The sequence below is a fragment of the Meles meles genome, chromosome 12 (assembly GCF_922984935.1).
Source record: "Meles meles chromosome 12, mMelMel3.1 paternal haplotype, whole genome shotgun sequence".
Classification (NCBI taxonomy): Eukaryota; Metazoa; Chordata; class Mammalia; order Carnivora; family Mustelidae; genus Meles; species Meles meles.
Window position 1 is genome coordinate 29,827,357 of NC_060077.1, and position 18,004 is coordinate 29,845,360.

The following is an 18,004-nucleotide window of genomic DNA, read 5'->3' on the forward strand; positions in this document are numbered from 1 at the left end:
TAAGATGTGGAGTATTAAGCAAAGATCTCAGCTGGATGTTGCAGATGGCTGGGGAGCCTGGGTTTTTGCCCCATGTCAGGGTGATGTTGTAAGTGCCTTCTCTGTGTCATGGCTTCGACATCTGGTATCTGAGAAAGTTCATTAATCCAAGTGGATTTATCTTCTGTAAAGAAATTCATACTCTTGGGGTGCCTGGGTGGCTCATTCGGTTAAGCATCTGCCTTTGCTTTGGTCATGATCTTGGGGTCCTGGAATCAAGCCCTGCATCAGGCTCCCTGGTCAGTGGGGCGTCTGTGGCTCCTTCTCCCTCTGCCTCCCCCCACTCATTTTCTTTCTCTCTCAAATAAATAAAAACTTTTTTTTTTTTTTTTTTTAAGATTTTATTTATTTGACAGAGGGAGACACAGCAAGAGAGGAAACACAAGCAGGGAAAGACGCAGGCAGAGGGCTTCCCGCCAAGTAGGGAGCCTCATGTGGGGCTCGATCCCAGGACCCTGGGATCATGACCCGAGCTGAAGGCAGATACCGAACAACTGAGCCATCCAAGGGCCCCTCAAATAAATAAAATCTTAAAAAGAAGGAAAGAAAGACTCTTATCATTCTGTCTAAATTGCATTACTTGAAGCTAGAGATGTAAAATGTTTTTAAAATGCAGTATTTTCAAGACATTGATTTCTGATAAGGGTACATATAATAAATGTGACATAAAGGAGGTTTTACTAGAAAGCCAGATCTGTGTTGAAAGTTTTAGTCTTTTAAGTTAAATAAAAGAAAAAGAGCTTTCTTTTAAAAAAATGAAAAGTTAAAAAAAATATATATATATGTATATTTACTTGAGATAGAGAATGAGAAAGAGAACGCACACAAATGGGGACCAGGGAAAGCAGAGGGAGAAGCAGGCTTCCCACTGAGCAGGGAGCCCAATGTGGGACTCAGTCCCTGAACCCTGAGATCATGACCTGAGCCAAAGGCACATGCTTAACCCAACTGAGCCACCCAGGCACCCTCAAAAAGAGTTTTCTATTTAAAAAGTTTCAGAGGGTAGATCTAAGTCAGATTCTGGCTCAGCCCTAGCTCCCACCCTAGTGGGGAAATTCCTAGGAAAAATTCAGCTAGAAATCCTCCCCTCTTGTATTCATAGTCTGGTGAATATCTGTCTGCTCACTTCTAGCCTCTCCCCTCCCTCAACCCTTTCCTTCTTTTCTCTGTGGTTCTTGGTATTTGTCTTGATGAACCAGAGTATCTAGGCTCCCTTTTCCCCCCAACATATTATTACAGAAAATTTCGAACATAGAGAAAAGTTGGAAGAATTTGTATAGTGGATATCTACATTGCATTATCTAGATTCTTTTTTTTTTTTTTAAGATTTTATTTATTTATTTGACAGAGAGAAATCACAAGAGAGGCAGGCAGAGAGAGAGGAAGGGAAGCAGGCTCTCCGCTGAGCAGAGAGCCCGATGTGGGACTCGATCCCAGGACCCTGAGATCATGACCTGAGCTGAAGGCAGCGGCTTAACCCACTGAGCCACCCAGGCGCCCCGCATTATCTAGATTCTTAAGTACTTTGCTGTGTTCATGTTTATCCACCCCTCTATCCTTTCAGTCCATCTTGTTTTTTAAATGCTTCTCAAGGTAAGTTGTCGTTGGTACATTTGAGCATGCATCGCAGTAGTTATTTAAGGTGCCCTGTCTGTCTTTAAACCCTTGAGGTAAACCTTATAGAAGAGTTGCAAAAATATTAGAGCTCTCTCTCACACTTTTCCTCAGCTTCCCTTACAGTGAACATCCTGCATAGCCACAGGGCAGTTACCAAAAATAAGAAATCAATATTGGTAACATACTGTTACCTAAACTACAGACGTTTGGATTTCACCAGTTTTTCCACTGTTGTCCTTTTTAATTCCAGGATCAAATCCCAGGCCCAACTTTGTGTTTAGTCGTCTTATCTCCTGAAGCCTCCACCAGTTCATCAGTCTTTCTCTGTCTTTGTGACCTTGACACCTTTGAAGAATACTGGCCAGTTACTTCTTTAGAGTATCTCTCAGTATGGATTTGTGTGGTATTTACTCCTGATTGGGTTGAGGTTATGCACTGTAAGGTTATGCACTGTAAGCAAAGCAGCTCTGACAGGGATGAGGGCCCTTCTCAGGTATCCTGTCAGGGGCATGTGAGGGCCATACATACTATTACTAGCCATGTTGGCTGTGATCACTTGGATAGGATGGTTGTCTGCTAGTAATTAATAAATACCCCATTCCTGTTTAAACTTCCTATCACTGATTTTAGCATCCGTTTGGGTATTTTGCCTGCAGGAATTATTCAAATCATTATACTTATTGTTTTATTTTTAACATATATTTGTATTAGTATAGATTCATGGGTATTTATTTTATTCTTTGTGTTGTAATCTCTTACTGTTATTATTTTTTGTTGTTGTTTCTCAAATTATTCCAACTTGGGAACCATTTGGAGCTCTTTCACATTGGATCCTTGCTCTTTTGATGCACGCCCCCCACAAAAGCACTTTCTTACTTCTGGATCACTGGAAGGTGATCCAGACTCCTCCAGTCTCTCAACAGCAGAAACCTGGACGTCATTGTCCATAATATACTTATTTATTGAACACTCCTGTGCATGTCCAGTAGTTTCATGGTTGCTGTACCGTACCCCTGTGAAAAGCAGATCTGCGGAGTACAGTGCATACAGTTCATTTTGTGTTTAGCCTTAGAGTATCCAGTCAAAACGCCGTTTTTCTACTTAGGTCAGCCCCCTTTTCACCACTCTCTCAATATAGTTATGCCATGCTTTTGTAATACAGTTAGATTAATTTTGTCCAGTCTGTATTTCATCCCTCCACCACCCCCCCACTTCTGATTGAGTTTCTTAAAAATTTTGTATCTAGTAATTCATTCTGTTCTGTGTGTTGTAGGGTGCTTAGCAGCCTCCCCGGCCTCTACCCACTAGGTGGTAAGCACCCCACTGAGCCAGGTGTGGCAGTGAAAAGTGCCTCAAGACAATGCCATGTTGGCAACCTTGCCTTCAGTTGAGAACCAGAGGCATGGTTCTCACAGTTTTATTTATCTGATTTTAGCAGAGAGATGGAAACTATAAGCAAAAATCAAAGGAAAGAAGGAAAACTTAGCTGATCTTCTGTTTGTCTGTTTCCATCAGAGGCTCTAACATAGTCATCATAGTATTTTAAGTGCCCTATCAGATAGTTCCAACATCTCTGCCATATCTGTGTCAGTTTTATTGATTACTTTGTGCCTTGACATAGTAAACTGGATATACTGGGTTTTTTTCTTGTGCTTTTTTTTTTTTTAATATATTTTAGACTTCTTTGTTGAAATCTGGACGTCTTATATAGGGGAGTAGATTGGTTTTATGCCTTAACACAGGCACCTCTTTGAGTTGATTTGAGTTGATCTGTTCAGGAGCTGGGCTTGGCTTTGGGTTTTAAGTTGCTGTGGTGTCCTTAGTGCACAGCAGGCTTCCAGCTGCTCTGGTGATCTTATATTTAAAGGGAGGCTGGTGTTTGGGAGGAGTTTTCTCAATGTCCGCTTCAAATACAGCTTTCGGCTGCCTTTGCATATTGTGTCTTAGGGAGCGCCAGTCTCACATTCTTGTGACTCTTTCAGCTCAGATTTCTCATTTGTTCATCTGTTGTGAACATGTATATATATTTTATAATGTCGAGCATATCTGTAATAGCTGCTTTAAGCTCTTTTTTGCTAATTCTAACATGCGTTATCTTTGGGTAGGTTTTGGGTAGGTTTCCATTTCTTTTGAGAGTGGGTCACTTTTTTCTCTCTCTTTGTATGTCTAGTAATTTTGAATTATATTCTGGCTGTCGTCAATCATACATTATAGAGATTGCTTTCTGTTTTGTTCCTCTGCAGAAAATTGGCTTTTGATAGCAAACAATACCTTGGCTCACCTCAAACTCCATCTAACTTCTTTTCCTTCAGTTGAAATACCTGTTCAGTTATTTCGTCCTTAATTCAACTCCTTGGAATCTGACTGCTTGTGGTTTTCAGAGGTCAGTGAGAGATTTGGGCAGAGTATGTATACAGAATTTGTGATTCTTTCTGGTATTTCCCCTACTCCCTCCCTTTTCAGCAGCTTTGGTTGTCCTGACATCTATCTTCTCCTTCTTCAAGACAGTAAAGCTGTCTACCAGCTGTCCTGTATGGCCTTACCTGGGGCTTGCACTCATGCCTGGAGCCATAAACTGGGAAACTCACCCCTTTGCTCTTTCATTCTTCCACGTGTTTACTCCTTTCATTTTCTGCCTGCTTTGGATTTTCTTCAGTGCCCCCTTAAGTGGTTGAATTTCATATTTTTTTCAGATTTTATACTCCTTTTTGGCAGCAGAGCATCAGTCCATTTGGAACTACTCTCTGAACAGAGGTTGGCCATTTAGGTTCCTATTTTAAAACCGACTATTTTGCCTGAAAATTTGTTTGGGGAAACAATAAAGGGATAACTGCATGTACCTGTTTATTTCTGTGATTCCTAAAATAAGAGAGCATTAAGTAGCAGACCTACTGTGCTCCTGTTATTTTTGCCTGTCTGTTGGACATGAACAGAACATCTCTGTGTAGGTTTATCCCTTCCCCTGAGCCCTGGATCTCGTCCCCTTGGGCTGTCACAGATGCTGTTAGCCTCAGGCTATGATCCACTTCTCCCAGATATTCAGCTTTACCCTGTCTACTGGCTCCCTTCCACTGTCATTTAAAAATGCTCACCACATCCTGGGATACCTGGGTGGCTCAATTGGTTAAGTGCCTTCATTGGCTCCCTGTTGCCAACAGGGTACAGTCCAAACTCCTTAATTTGGCCTGCTTTGCCTGCTTGCTTTCCCTTGCCTGTGCTGGCTCTTCCAGCCTGCTTCTGCCGCCTCAACTGTTCCTCTTTTCCCCCGTTCTCTGAACACTGCTGCCCTGGAGATGCCCTGGTGTGTGCTGAGCCCTCAGCTGGGAACACTCTCCCCTCCAGCCTCTCCTTTGCCTGTGTAAAAGCTATTAATTACCCTTCTCATCTGAACTGAGATGTCATTTCCTGAGGTGGCTTTTCCGGACCTCCCCTCAAGAGCAGGTCACATCCCCTATTGTGTTCCCAGAGCCCCGTGTACTTGTTCTTTCCTAGCATCCCTCACTTGTAATGATTTTTTTTTTGTTTTTTTACATTTTGAATACAAAAACTTTATTCTCTTTACTACTGCATACCTTTCCACAGAAGAGTGTTTATCAAATATTAGGCATTCCACAAATACTTGTTATAATTTCATGAAATTGAATAAGTTACAAAACCTAATTAGGCCTGTTTCTTCATTTGTAAAATTATACTTGACCTACCTCAGAGGACTGTTGTGACAATTAAATGAAATAAATGTTTAATACTTCACATGGCAAGGTGAATAGTCAGAGAATATGCTAATTATTAATATTTTCCCGGTTTTGTAAGACATTTTCAGCTAATGTATAATGGTTTTCCTTTTTATTTTTATTTTTTTCCATTTTATTTATTTTTTCAGCGTAACAGTATTCATTGTTTTTGCACAACACCCAGTGCTCCATGCAAAATGTACCCTCCCTATTACCCACCACCTGTTCCCCCAACCTCCCACCCCTGACCCTTCAAAACCCTCAGGTTGTTTTTCAGAGTCCATAGTCTCTTATGGTTCGCCTCCCCTTCCAAATTTTTTTTTTTTTAAGTATCTGGCTTCTGCTCTAGATTCTGAGTTCTGTAAGGGTAAGTTTCTTGCCTCCTTTCTTCCTTTCTTTGACCTTCTCACCAAGCCCAGTGCCTAGTGAGTAGTGGACACCCAAATGTTTTTTGTTTAATGAATGTATTAAAGACAAGAAAAGCTCCATATGGCAGTAGAATAGACTCTATTACTATAAAATATAATCTCTCCTGCTTACCACATTTGACTGTAATACACCAGTCTTATTTGCTGAAGAGCAATAAACTGACAGTTTGACACGCAGATGGAATTCAGCGGCTGACGGCAGTAGTAAATGGATCTACTATGCTCGCCCTGGGACAAGTGCCTCTGAGCGAGTTTGAGTCCCACAGTGAGAGCACTTCATGGAATGGCAGCAGACTGTGTTGTGCCCGATGAAGATGACCACAAATAATTTTGAAAAGAATAACCCTGTTGAGGCCTTCAGTACAATTTTGTACATTTTCAAAAAAAGTAGGTGTTGGTCTGTGGTGGGGGAGTACCTGCCAAATGGAGACAGATCCTTAGATATGCAGTAAGGAAAGATTTAACCAGGGTTGAGCAGAGGAATCAACAGTAAATTTCATGAGCTTTGTTTTGGTCGTGTGCTTATAGTGTGCAATTGGGGAATGACACGGGCTTATTGCCTTAGCCGACATGCTTCTTGTTTGGATTCATTTGTCTGTTACAAGCTTTATTTTCACTTTCTTCATTTGCTGTGTTCTTTGGGAGATTAAGATTTGGGGGAAATGACTGGTTTCATAATTGTAAAATGGAAATTTTGATTAAATTTAAAATGTTGATTTCTGTTTCCTACTATTTCCGTGTTCTGCTAACTTTGTTTTGTCTGTCAGACTGTGCATAATTTGCTTTTCCTGTGAGGATGAATGCCAACCACTGACAGGGTTCAGAATTCTGATTGATGCTTGCTTGTGGACTCTTCGCACAGAGGTGATATTTGTTCACGTTTGGAAAGATGTAGTGACTCTAGGCTGTATAAGTCCTGTCTTCATTAAGAAAGTAAGTTCATCCTTCCCAAAGTTGTATGTAATTAGTTAACATTTGGTAACCAAATAAAAATGTTCCTCATACACTTAGAAAATAGATTTTGAAATAGCAGGTATGTTATCCTTGAAAGATGTCCTGTGCCATTACTTTTGACATGATGATATTCTGAGAGGAACTATTTTTTTAAAGTGGTGAATGATCTGTTAAAATATGTTCACTGTGGGGCCATTCTTGGATAGTGAAACTAGTAGTCTTCAGTAAGCTTAAGAGATAGTGTTTTCCCTTACGCTAATCACACATCTTTCGCACGTGGCATCTGGGCAGAACACATCTAGTCTGTCCGTCCTGGTGCTTGTCCTGGCCTGATGACAGCCTTGTCAGGCTTGTAGCCTGAGGCATGAAGTGTGTGCTGGTCTGTTTGGGGCTGCCTTTCCAGGGGGGCAGGTCCTAAGGAAGTGACGTTGAAGCTAGACCAGAAGGATGGTGAAGGTAGCCAGGCTATAGCAGGAATGGAGGAAGAGAACAGGAGGCGGGGGAGCAGCTTGTGCCAATGTCTGGGAAGCTCCAGTTTGAGAAACTGGAGCCTAGAGAGTAAGAGGGGTGAAACAGGGCTGTGGCTGCAAACTGGGCAGTAGAGGCAGTACCTGTCTTCTTCCTTTCCAAATTCTCAGAAATGTCTGGTGCTTCCTTGTTGCTCTCAGACTGAAATCGACATACAAGGTAATGAAGGCTCTTGTTGGTCAGCCTCATCCCTTCAGAGCCCCTTTTCCTGCTGCCCTCTCTGATTTTGGTATGCCCTGTGTTGAGGCCACACTGGGATTTTATTGTTTTGTAACGCGAATGTCCTTACACCTTTGTTCTCATTGTTTCTGGCCAAAATATTGTTCCCACTTCTCTTTTCTGTTAGTAAAGCCCAGCTTAATGTCACTATATTGTTGAAGACCTCCCGGCTGCCTTAAATCAAAGTGAATGACTTCTCACTCTGTGGTTTGATAATACTTTGTCATTCTTACTGTAATTGTCCAAATCTTCTTTGTTTCTGGTTGTGTATATGTATGGCTTCCCTGCTCTTGGTAGGAACATAAGGGCAAGACTTTGATTTAGCTTGTACTTCTAGATCAACATAGAAGTTCTTTGAATTTTGGTTTAGCAGTCAGTGATTTAGAAACATTCATCTGTGTCAAAAATCATCCCTAGAAATCAAACATTGAATGAAATGTTTTCCCACAGTCCTTGTCTACAGAAACTCTTCTGTAGACATGGGCTCCATGGGGGATTGTTAGAGTGCCCTATATTGAGAAGGAAAGATGAGCCTGGGGGTGGTGTGGGGAGAGGAGGAGAGATCACCTTCCTGCTGCCTTTGTGACTTCAAAGTTCAGTGTCTGATGTCTTTATTTTGACCCTTCCTATTTTGTGCAGAGCATCTATTAAGAACATCTTCAACCAGCCGACCCGCTTCTCTGCCGAGAGTACCTGCCATGGAAAGTGCTAAGACCATCTCAGGTGATGACTTTTTATCTGGAATTTCCTTTAGAAGGACTCTTCCAGAAGTTTTAGTAATGGTACCAAATGCTTTCTCTTTAGACTTACTTAACTTTTCTTGCCTCTTTAGCTCTTGAATTGATTCTTTTTTTTTAAAAAAAGATTTATTTTTATTTTAGAGAGAGAATGCATGAGCAGGGAGTAGAAGGGGGCAGAGAGAGAGAAACTCAAGCAGACTACCCACTGAGCTGGGAGCCTGGCATGGGGCTTGATCTCACAACCCTGAGATCACGACCTGAGCTGAGATCAAGAGTCGGATGTTTAACCGACTGAGCCAAGGGTGTCCCTTGAGTTGATTATTTTCACTCTGAATTTCCCCTGTTTGTGTCTTCTAGATTCTATAGAAATCACATTTCATGGCTGTGATTTTAAAATAAAAGAGGGGCACCTGGGTGGCTTAGTTGGTTAAGCATCTGTCTTTGGCTCCGGTCAGGATCCCTGGGTCCTGGGATTGAGCCCTATGTTAGGCTCCCTGCTCAGTGGGGAGCCTGCTTCTTCTTCTCCTCTGCAGCTCTCCCGCTTGTGCTTGCTCTCTCTCCCTCTCTGTCAAATAAATAAATAAATAAAAATCTCTAAAATAAATAAAACAACCCTGAAAACTAGATCATTCCATTTATTTAAAATAACAAGTATTTATGAAGGGCCTAGAATGGGTTAGATATTGTGCCAAAATTATAGCTTGATACAAAGTTAGTATAGTTGTGAAAGATTAGGATATCCTTCCCAAGGTTTGTTGCAACTGTTATTTCAGAGCACACCAAAAATTCTCTGGAAACCAGATTTTTCCAATCTGATAAAGCCATCCTATAATGATGACTTTGGCAGGCTCCCCTTGTCTCCTGGGGTAACTCCAGTTTATCAGTTGCTCACATTAGTTTCCTTTTGTGGCCCTAATTTACCCTTTTAAACTTAACTAGAAATTGGATCAGGAAAGGAGAAATTTCTATAACTCTGCCTTACAGTTACCCTTCCACTTGTACAGTGATTTAAGTTAGTACAGTTTTTAGATGTCATAGCTGGGTCTTCTTATTAGTGAAAGTCCAGACAAAATTACCATCCCAAAGCCCAGGTTCCAAAGCCTGTTCTTCTCACAGAGTCCTTCCTATTCTTTCTCACTTTCCTCTAGTTTATATAAAATGATGAAAGATGTTCTCAGCCAGTTTTCTAGCACACCACTTAAACTGCTGATTTAAGGCATGTGAAGATCTGACACTGAAAGAAAAAACAAGAATAATTATAAGATTCTGTCAGAAATATGTATAAATACATCATTCTAATAAGATCATGTAATAGGAGAAAACATCTCTTTTCTCTGGATCTTTACAGACATCACTTTACTAATACAGAGTTAGGTTCTGATTTGGCTATCCTAAAATCACCAAAAACATTTTAGTCTATAAAAGAGGGACCATTTCAGTCATTAGGGAAGAATTACTGATGTACAGCACTGATTGCAGCCAGCTCGGGGCGCCTGCACATCCAGCATCTTCTGATGTGAGAGAGCATGTATCTGAGGTCAGGAACTTTGCTCTTATTTCCCTTCTTCCTACATTCAGCCCAGGGCCACCTGTGCTAGCACCTCCTTGCTAGAAAGTGGCTTTTGTTGTGGCTCTGTTACCAAAGGCTAAAGCATGGGCTACTTCTACTCACCAGTTCTCAGAACTTTCTGTAGTTCTGACAGGGTATGCTAGCCTTTTAAAATAGAACTTTCCTTATTGCCCTTGTTTCTCAGTAGTTGACACCTTTTGGTTTGTCTCACTGGTTCATGTTTTTAGAAACATGGCCTGATCCAGAATTAAGTGTGGCCCTGTAATGAAGTATCTTTCCTTTCATTCCTTTTAATGGTATCTTGACTAAGTTTAGAAGGGTTTTGTTTATTTTAGTTGAGAGTGAATAGCTGCCAAGTATTGCTTTAATTAGCCTTTGGTTTTCACTGTATTTGTGATTAAATGAACATTTCTGGAATGCTCACTATAGGCTAAGTCGGTTCTGTGAGTGTTAATGGGGATGGATAAGACATACTCCTCACTTCAGGGAGTGTGGAGTTCAGTGCATATCTCAACTGCTGTACCTTTTTTACCGTTTTCTTAGTGAAAGAAATAAATCCATTCAAGTTACCAGTGTGATAAAGAAAATGTTATTTTTTTCCTCATATATGGTCATTTTTGCTCTTTTTTGAACCTGCTGAAGAAACTATCTCAATTTAAAAGTATTTTTTTTAATATTTTATTTATTTGTGAGAGAGAGAGGGAAAGAGCGTGCACAAGCAGGCAGAGGTGGAGAGAGAAGCAGGCTCCCTGCCAAGCAAGAGCCTGATGAGGAACTTGATCCCAGGACCCTAGGATCATGACTGGAGCTGAAGGCAGCAGCTTAACTGACTGAGCCACCCAGGTGTCCCTCAGTTTAAAAGTGTTTTATAAAAGTAAATGTTTTCCTGCATTTATGTAAAATGCATAATGACTGTTTCTCACAATCAGTGTCTCGACGAAGTAGTGAAGAGATGAAACGAGATATCTCTGCACCTGAGGGAGCATCACCGGCCTCTCTTATGGCTATGGGAACCACGTCTCCACAGCTTTCTCTGTCCTCCTCTCCCACGGCATCCGTCACCCCTACCACTCGAAGTCGGATAAGGTAGAGAACAGTTAATCCTGGTGCATTTCATGCATACCTTTCCTGGCCTTTGGAGATTGATGATCAGGTTATGAAATAATGGCAGTCAAGCACTGTTTTTTTTTCCGTTGTGTCTCATTAAATGTTTTCTCGTCTCTTCTATGCCCAGAGTTGGGTAGGATGGTATGATAAAAAGCAGGCAACATAAAAGAGATGGTTCCTTTCCCCTAAAGAAAGCATTGTGGAATCAGAATACTGGGCTTGGGTAGGGGGTTAGAGAAGGCTTCCGAGAGGAGTGCTGTCTGGGTGTGGAGGGCAGGCTGGCATTGTTGGCAAGGTCAGTGATGTGAGCCAATGTCCAGAAGGGTGAGTAACTGAAGACTGGGGGAGCTGTGGGAGGTGGTACTGCACAGGCACAGAGGATGGGTAGAGAAGGCCAGAGGAAGGTGTGGACCTACCACATCCAGGGGCCATGGAAGAAAAGATTGACAGTAGAGAATGGCTAAGCATGGAACCTCTTTATAGTCCAATTGCGTCACTCAGATATGGTCGTAGCTATAAAGCAGGGTAAGTAAATCAATGTGAGAAGGTGATTTAAGGATTCTTCTCTTGTGGAGAAAAGTCGGGGAACACAACTAAAATAACATTATGATGTTTCTACCACACCCGGATCAGGATGATAGCAGTGAAAATGGTGAAGGGAGGTTTAGACTCTGGAGGCTTTTCAAAGGGAAAGATGCTTGATTCTGACAACAGATTTCTAGAAAAGGAATGAAAAAAGGAGAGTTACCAAAGGGGACTCTAATTATTTTTAGAGGAAACTAAGGACGTGATGCTACATTGATCACTGATAAGCCATACTTGAAAATGGAATAGTATATTTTATTCATTTTTTCTTATATCAGAAGCCATTTGGGACTAAGAAATAGTTATAATTTAGAGGGGAAAAGTCAGAAATGAAGCAAATATTGTTTATAGGGATGAGGAAAACTGTTGTTTTGAGGTGTATTGAGAATTGAAGGAGAGATGGGAATGGGTTTCAGAACTTTAGATTTATGGGGCGCCAGGGTAGCTCAGCTGTAAAGCGTCTGTCTTTGGCTCAGGTCCTGATCCCAGGGTCCTGGGACTGAGCCCTGCGTCAGGCTTCCTGCTCCGCTGGAAGCCTGCTTCTCCCTCTCCCACTCCCCCTGCTTGTGTTCCCTCTCTCCCTGTGTCTGTCTGTCAAATAAATAAATAAAATCTTTTTAAAAAAACTTTAGATTTATATTGACTTATAGGTATGAGGATAAAATGGAATAGTTGGCCTCTCAAACTCAAATTATGTACTTGCGTTTAAAGCCCTGCCACTAGCCCAGCCTCTTAGAATAGTGGTCCTATAAACAATGCACCATCAGAGCAAGTAGGGAGCCAGTGATTAGGGTAGCTCTTGCTCTGGCCAGGCTGATGCAGGGAGAGCACTGTCCATGCTTGTCTCCGTCCTGGGTAGTAGGCCACCTGCGGTGTGCCTGTGGAAAGGGCGCCCACTCTTCTGGCTTCCCTACTCAGAAGCTGTGATTTTCAACAAGGCATCTCCTGGAAATTGTCTTCATCTTACAATGAAGAAGTTATGAGAGATGACCCTCCAGCTCTGGGGGGATCTTTTTTTGCAGCTTCCCATTGTAGTCCATAGAATTACTCTTTGATGCTTTTTAAGCTGTTTCTATAAACAAACAGACCTGGTGTGAGCCAGAATAAACTTTCACAGTGATTATAGTAGTTTTATTTTGAGCATGATGGAGGTTGATTTATTTATTTTTTTGGCTTGCTTTTTTGTGTTCATTCACACAGCTTTTATCTTCATTCTCTTTTCCTATGTTTGGTGGTATTTTAACACACTTTGAATTTTTTAAACCAAGCAGGAGTCTGGTGGGCTGGCACACAAGCATAAAAGTATATTTCTTCGGGTAGCAGTTTTAACTGCTTGTTGAAAATTTTTTTATTTTACTTCTGGTTCTAAGATAAATCAAACGGGGGGCGCCTGGGTGGCTCAGTGGGTTAAAGCCTCTGCCTTCGGCTCAGATCATGATCCCAGAATCCTGAGATCGAGCCCCGCATCGGGCTGTCTGCTCCGTGGAGAGCCTGCTTCCTCCTCTCTCTCTGCCTGCCTCTCTGCCTACTTGTAATCTCTGTCTGTCAAATAAATAAATAAAATCTTTAAAAAAAAAAAAGATAAATCAAACGGTGCGGCTTCAGTGCATCTCTCAATTGTAAAAAGCTTCAGTTCTAAATGTGTACTCTTTTATTTCCTAACTTATTTTGAAGGGTGAGTACCCTTTAGGACACTTACTGGACTAAGTTTATGGAGTGTGGGGTAGAATCTCTGCTTTCTTTATAAAGTAATCACTAAAAACTAGACCAGGCTTTCAAGGGTATGCCACTTGTGAAGGAGCAGGTTATTTTAGAAGTACTCTTACTCTAGGTAGTCCTGAAGTCGTTACGAAAAGGAAGGATTTGGTCCGGATATGCAGGGTTGTATGCCTCCCTTGCGTGATCCAAACATCTTTTTTGATTCATTGTCTTATCTGGAACACGATATTTGTTCTGCCTTCAAGGAAATTGGCAGTACCCAAAAGTACCCTACATATATTTTTAAGAAATGAGTTACAGCCATTGTTGGGTTTTCTTTCTTTCTTTCTCTCTTCTTTTCTTTCTTCCTTTCTTCCTTTCTTTCTTTGAACTTCTGTGGTCTATCTGTGTCTTATAGTAAACTCTTAAGTTCCTCGAGGGGGCAGGGAGCCTGTGTTGTTCACTACTCATTGCCCAGCACTTGCACACTGACTGGCGAAGTGGTGGGTAAGGAGGTATTGAATGAGTGAGTGAATTTACAGAAAAATCTCATTTTTCTATGCAAGATAAAATTCTAATTACCTATAGTTAAGAATGAGTGTATAGGGGCGCCTGGGTGGCTCAGTGGGTTAAAGCCTCTGCCTTTCGCTCAGGTCATGATCCCAGGGTCCTGGGATCGAGCCCCGCGTCGGGCTCTCTGCTTGGCGGGGAGCCTGCTTCCTCCTCTCTCTCTCTCTGCCTGCCTCTCTCCCTACTTGTGATCTCTATCTGTCAAATAAATAAAATCTTAAAAAAAAAAAAAAGAATGAGTGTATAATGTAGTGGTAAATACATTTGAGATGTTTTATGGATGTTTGTCGCCATATGTTGTCTTATCTGCTTCCCCCAGTTGTAAGCATATTGAAGGCAGGAACCATGCCTTATAATCCTTTGTATTTACAAGAAGGATTTGTTTTTAAAAAAGAGGAAATGATTGAGGACATAAAAGGTAGGAAACAAAAATGAGTAAAATTAAATAAAGCATAAAGATTATGGAAAGGTAAGATACTAGGTGAAAGGTGGCTGTGGCAGCTTTCAGATACTGCCAGCACCAAGTTATCATGCCCCCTTCTGAGCGTTCTGGAGTGCATTCCATTAATTGTGAATGCACACTGTACTGAATCTTTGCCAGTTTCCTTGTGGATAATAGAGTTCCTCCCTTCAGACAGCAGAAACCCCTGACAGTGGTGGGCCAGTGAGGGTCCTGTAAAAATGGATAAGTAAAATCAAATGAGTGAAAAGATGCATCTTGCCTTTAGATGTCTTAGTGTGTGCAGTTATATTACTCAAAAATACACACTGACACTGTTCTCTTCTTTGTGGGATTTCTGGTTTATAATGGAGCTCAAATAAAAAATGTTTTAACTTTGGGTTCCTTGTTTTCACTTAGGGAAGAAAGGAAGGACCCTCTGTCAGCATTGGCGAGAGAATATGGAGGTTCAAAGAGGAATGCCTTGCTGAAGTGGTGTCAGAAGAAGACAGAAGGTTATCAGGTAATCATTCATATGGTTCCTTTGTCCCACATGAGCAGTGGCCGCACCAGATGCTAGAGTATCATAGCTCGCTATGTATCTCATGTTAAGATGGGGGATCCTATGCTGAATTTTTTTTTTTTTAACGATTTTATTTATTTATTTGACAGAGATCACAAGTAGACAGAGAGGCAGGCAGAGAGAGAGAGAGGGAAGCAGGCTCCCTGCTGAGCAGAGAGCCCGATGCGGGACTCGATCCCAGGACCCTGAGATGACCTGAGCCGAAGGCAGCGGCTTAACCCACTGAGCCACCCAGGTGCCCTCCTATGCTGAATTTTAAGAACACATTCAACACAAAGTCTGTCCCAAATTTGGCTGAGGGCCACTTGGATGGCATCAGTTTTTTATCTTTCCAGAGTAGCTAATCTTTCCAGTACTTTGTTCAGCTATTCTGTAACACTTTCTTACTTAAGTCCTGTTAACTGTCTTCACTGAGGTCTCATCTGGACTGAGAGTAAAAATATGTTTATTTTACTTTAATATTTTCATTAATGGTTAAAATGATAAATTTTGTATATATTTTATGTAAGTTTTATTGTAATAAATTACTTAGCAAGAAAAAAGTAAATGATTGGGATATAAGTAGATAGAAAATCATCAAGGACATATTAAGACTTAAACTTGATACTAGACACTCTATGTGTATATATATGTATTGTGTATATATATATATATAAATGTATATATGTGTGTATAACTGGACCTACCCAACCACAGCAGTATCAAAGATTCTTCTCAGGTTCACATAGAACATTACAGGAAAGGGTATATATTGGATCATAAAATGTCTCAAATTTGAACAAAGATTGGAATTATAATTGAGTATCTTTTCTGACCACAATGGAATGAAATTAGAAATGTGTAACAGAAGGAAAATTCACAACTAAGTGGAAATTAAACAATTAAAATAAAAAAATCCAGTGGGCCAAAGGATAAATCACAAGGGAAATTAGAAAATAAAGAGAATGAAAGTGAAACACAACTTTCATTGAAGTTACTGAAAAACTGAAACTTATAGGAGACATTGAGAGCAGTTTATAGCCATAAACACCTATCTTCAAAAAGAAAATCGCAAATCAGTAACCCAACCTTTCATTTTAAGAAAGTAGAAAAAGAAGAGTAAACTAAACCAAAGTAGTCAGAAGGAAAGAGATAAAAATTAGAGCAGAAAAAATAGTAGAAGAGATTAATGAAACCATAAGCTGGTTCTTTGAAAAGATCAACAAGTTGACAAACCTTTAGCTAGATGGACAAAGGAAAAAAAAGAGCAGACTACAAAAGAAGGGACATTCCTAGTGACCTCAAGAAATAAGGAATACTTATTTACTTAGAAAATAATAATAATAATAGGAATACTTAAAAAGGAGTATTATGAGACCAGCTGTACACTGACACATTGGATGACCTAGGTATAAAAGGACAAATTCTTAGAAATGCACTAGCAAAAATGACTCAAGAAGGGGACACCTGGGTGGCTCAGTCATTTGGGTGTCTGATTCTTAGTTTCAATTCAGGTCATGATCTCAGGGTCCTGGGATCAAGTCCTGTGTCAGGCTCCATGCCCACTGCAGAGTCTATTTGTCCTTCTCCTTTTCTCCCTCTGCTCCCCCCTCCCCGCCAAATAAATAAATAAAATCTTAAAAAAAAAAAAATGATTCAAGAAGAAAGAAAATCTGAACAGATCTATTCAACAGAAGATATTGACTTAATAAGCAAAACACTTCCAACAAAGAAAAGCCCACGACCAGATGGCTTCATTGGTGATTTCTACCAAATGTTTAGAAGAACTAACGCCAGCCTTTCTGAAACTCTTCCAAAAATAAAGGAGAGAATACTTCCTGACTCATTTTGTGAGACTCATCTTATGAGACCCAAAGACTCATTTTGGGTCTTTGAATGTGTAGTTCATTTTCCCTTTGTTACCCTGATAACCAAGCCAGAAAAAAATGTCATAAGAAAACTATGAGTCGGGGTGCCTGGGTGGCTCAGTTGTTGGGCGTCTGCCTTCAGCTTGGGCCATGGTCCCAGAGTTCTGGGATCGAGTCCCGCATGGGGTTCCTTGCTGGGTGGGAGGCCTGCTTCTCCCTCTCCTACTCCTCTCGCTGTTTCTCTCTCTGTCAAATAAATAAATAAAATCTTTAAAAAAAGAAAGAAAGAAAAGAAAAGGAAAACTATGAGTCAAGGGGCGCCTGGGTGGCTCAGTGGGTTAAAACCTCTGCGTTTGGCTCAGGTCATGGTCCCAGGGTTCTGGGATCGAGCCCCACATCGGGCTCTCTGCTCAGCATGGAGCCTGCTTCCTCCTCTTTCTGCCTGCCTCTGCCTACTTGTGATCTCTGTCTGTCAAATAAATAAATAAAATTAAAAAACAAACAAAAACAACAACAACAAAAAACTATGAGTCAATATTCCTTATGCAAAAATTCTCAGCGAAATACTGGTAAATAATCCAGGAACAGATAAAAAGGATCATACACCGTGACCAATTAGGATCTATCCTAGGAATACAAGATTAGTTCAATATATGATAATTAATCAGTATAATATATATCTCAATAGAGTAAGGGAAGAAAAAAAACAAGATAATATTGCCAATGGGCCCAGAAAGAATATTTGACAAAAATTAAAAACCAATTTATGATAAGAAAAAAAAAACAGTGAACAAATTAGGAATAGAAGGGAACTTTGTTAGTCTATTAAATGGCATCTGTGAAAAACCTGCAGTTGACAGCATACTTAACGGTGAAAGATTTTGGAAGCTTTCCCTCAAGATCAGGAACAAGAAAGGATGTCCACCCTCAACCACTTCTATTCAGTATTTTCCTGGAAGTTCTAACTAGAGCAGTTGGGCAAGAGAAAGAAATAAGTTATTAAAAAGAAATAAGTAAAATTATTTCTGTTTGCAGGTGACATGATTTATATCTAAAAAACTTTAAAGAATTAACATACAAACTGTTAGAGCTAATAAACTTAAGCCAATTTGCAGGGTACAAGGTTAGTATACTAAAATCACTTGCATTTCTTTCTTTCTTTTTCTTTTTTTTTTTAAGAGAGAGTGTTTGGGCAGAGAGTGAGCGAGAGTCCTAAGCAGGCTCTATGTCCTGCACTGAGTCCAGTACAGACTTGATCTCACAACCCTGAGGTCATGACCCGAGCTAAAATCAACACTTAAGCAGCAGAGCCACCCAAGTGCCCCATTTCTTGCATTTTTATATACTAG

General features: G+C 40.6%; 1 protein-coding gene across 2 annotated transcripts in view; it reads left to right on the forward strand.

Moving 5' to 3' along the window:
- The window catches only part of SPECC1L (sperm antigen with calponin homology and coiled-coil domains 1 like), a 136,358-nt gene that overhangs the window by 87,004 nt on the left and 31,350 nt on the right, over nucleotides 1-18,004 (forward strand). For both annotated transcript variants that reach the window (XM_046025368.1, XM_046025369.1), the window contains 3 exons: nucleotides 8,156-8,239; nucleotides 10,756-10,912; nucleotides 14,646-14,748. In XM_046025368.1, coding sequence (XP_045881324.1) covers nucleotides 8,156-8,239; nucleotides 10,756-10,912; nucleotides 14,646-14,748 — 344 coding nt within the window. The remainder of the gene's footprint in view (nucleotides 1-8,155; nucleotides 8,240-10,755; nucleotides 10,913-14,645; nucleotides 14,749-18,004) is intronic.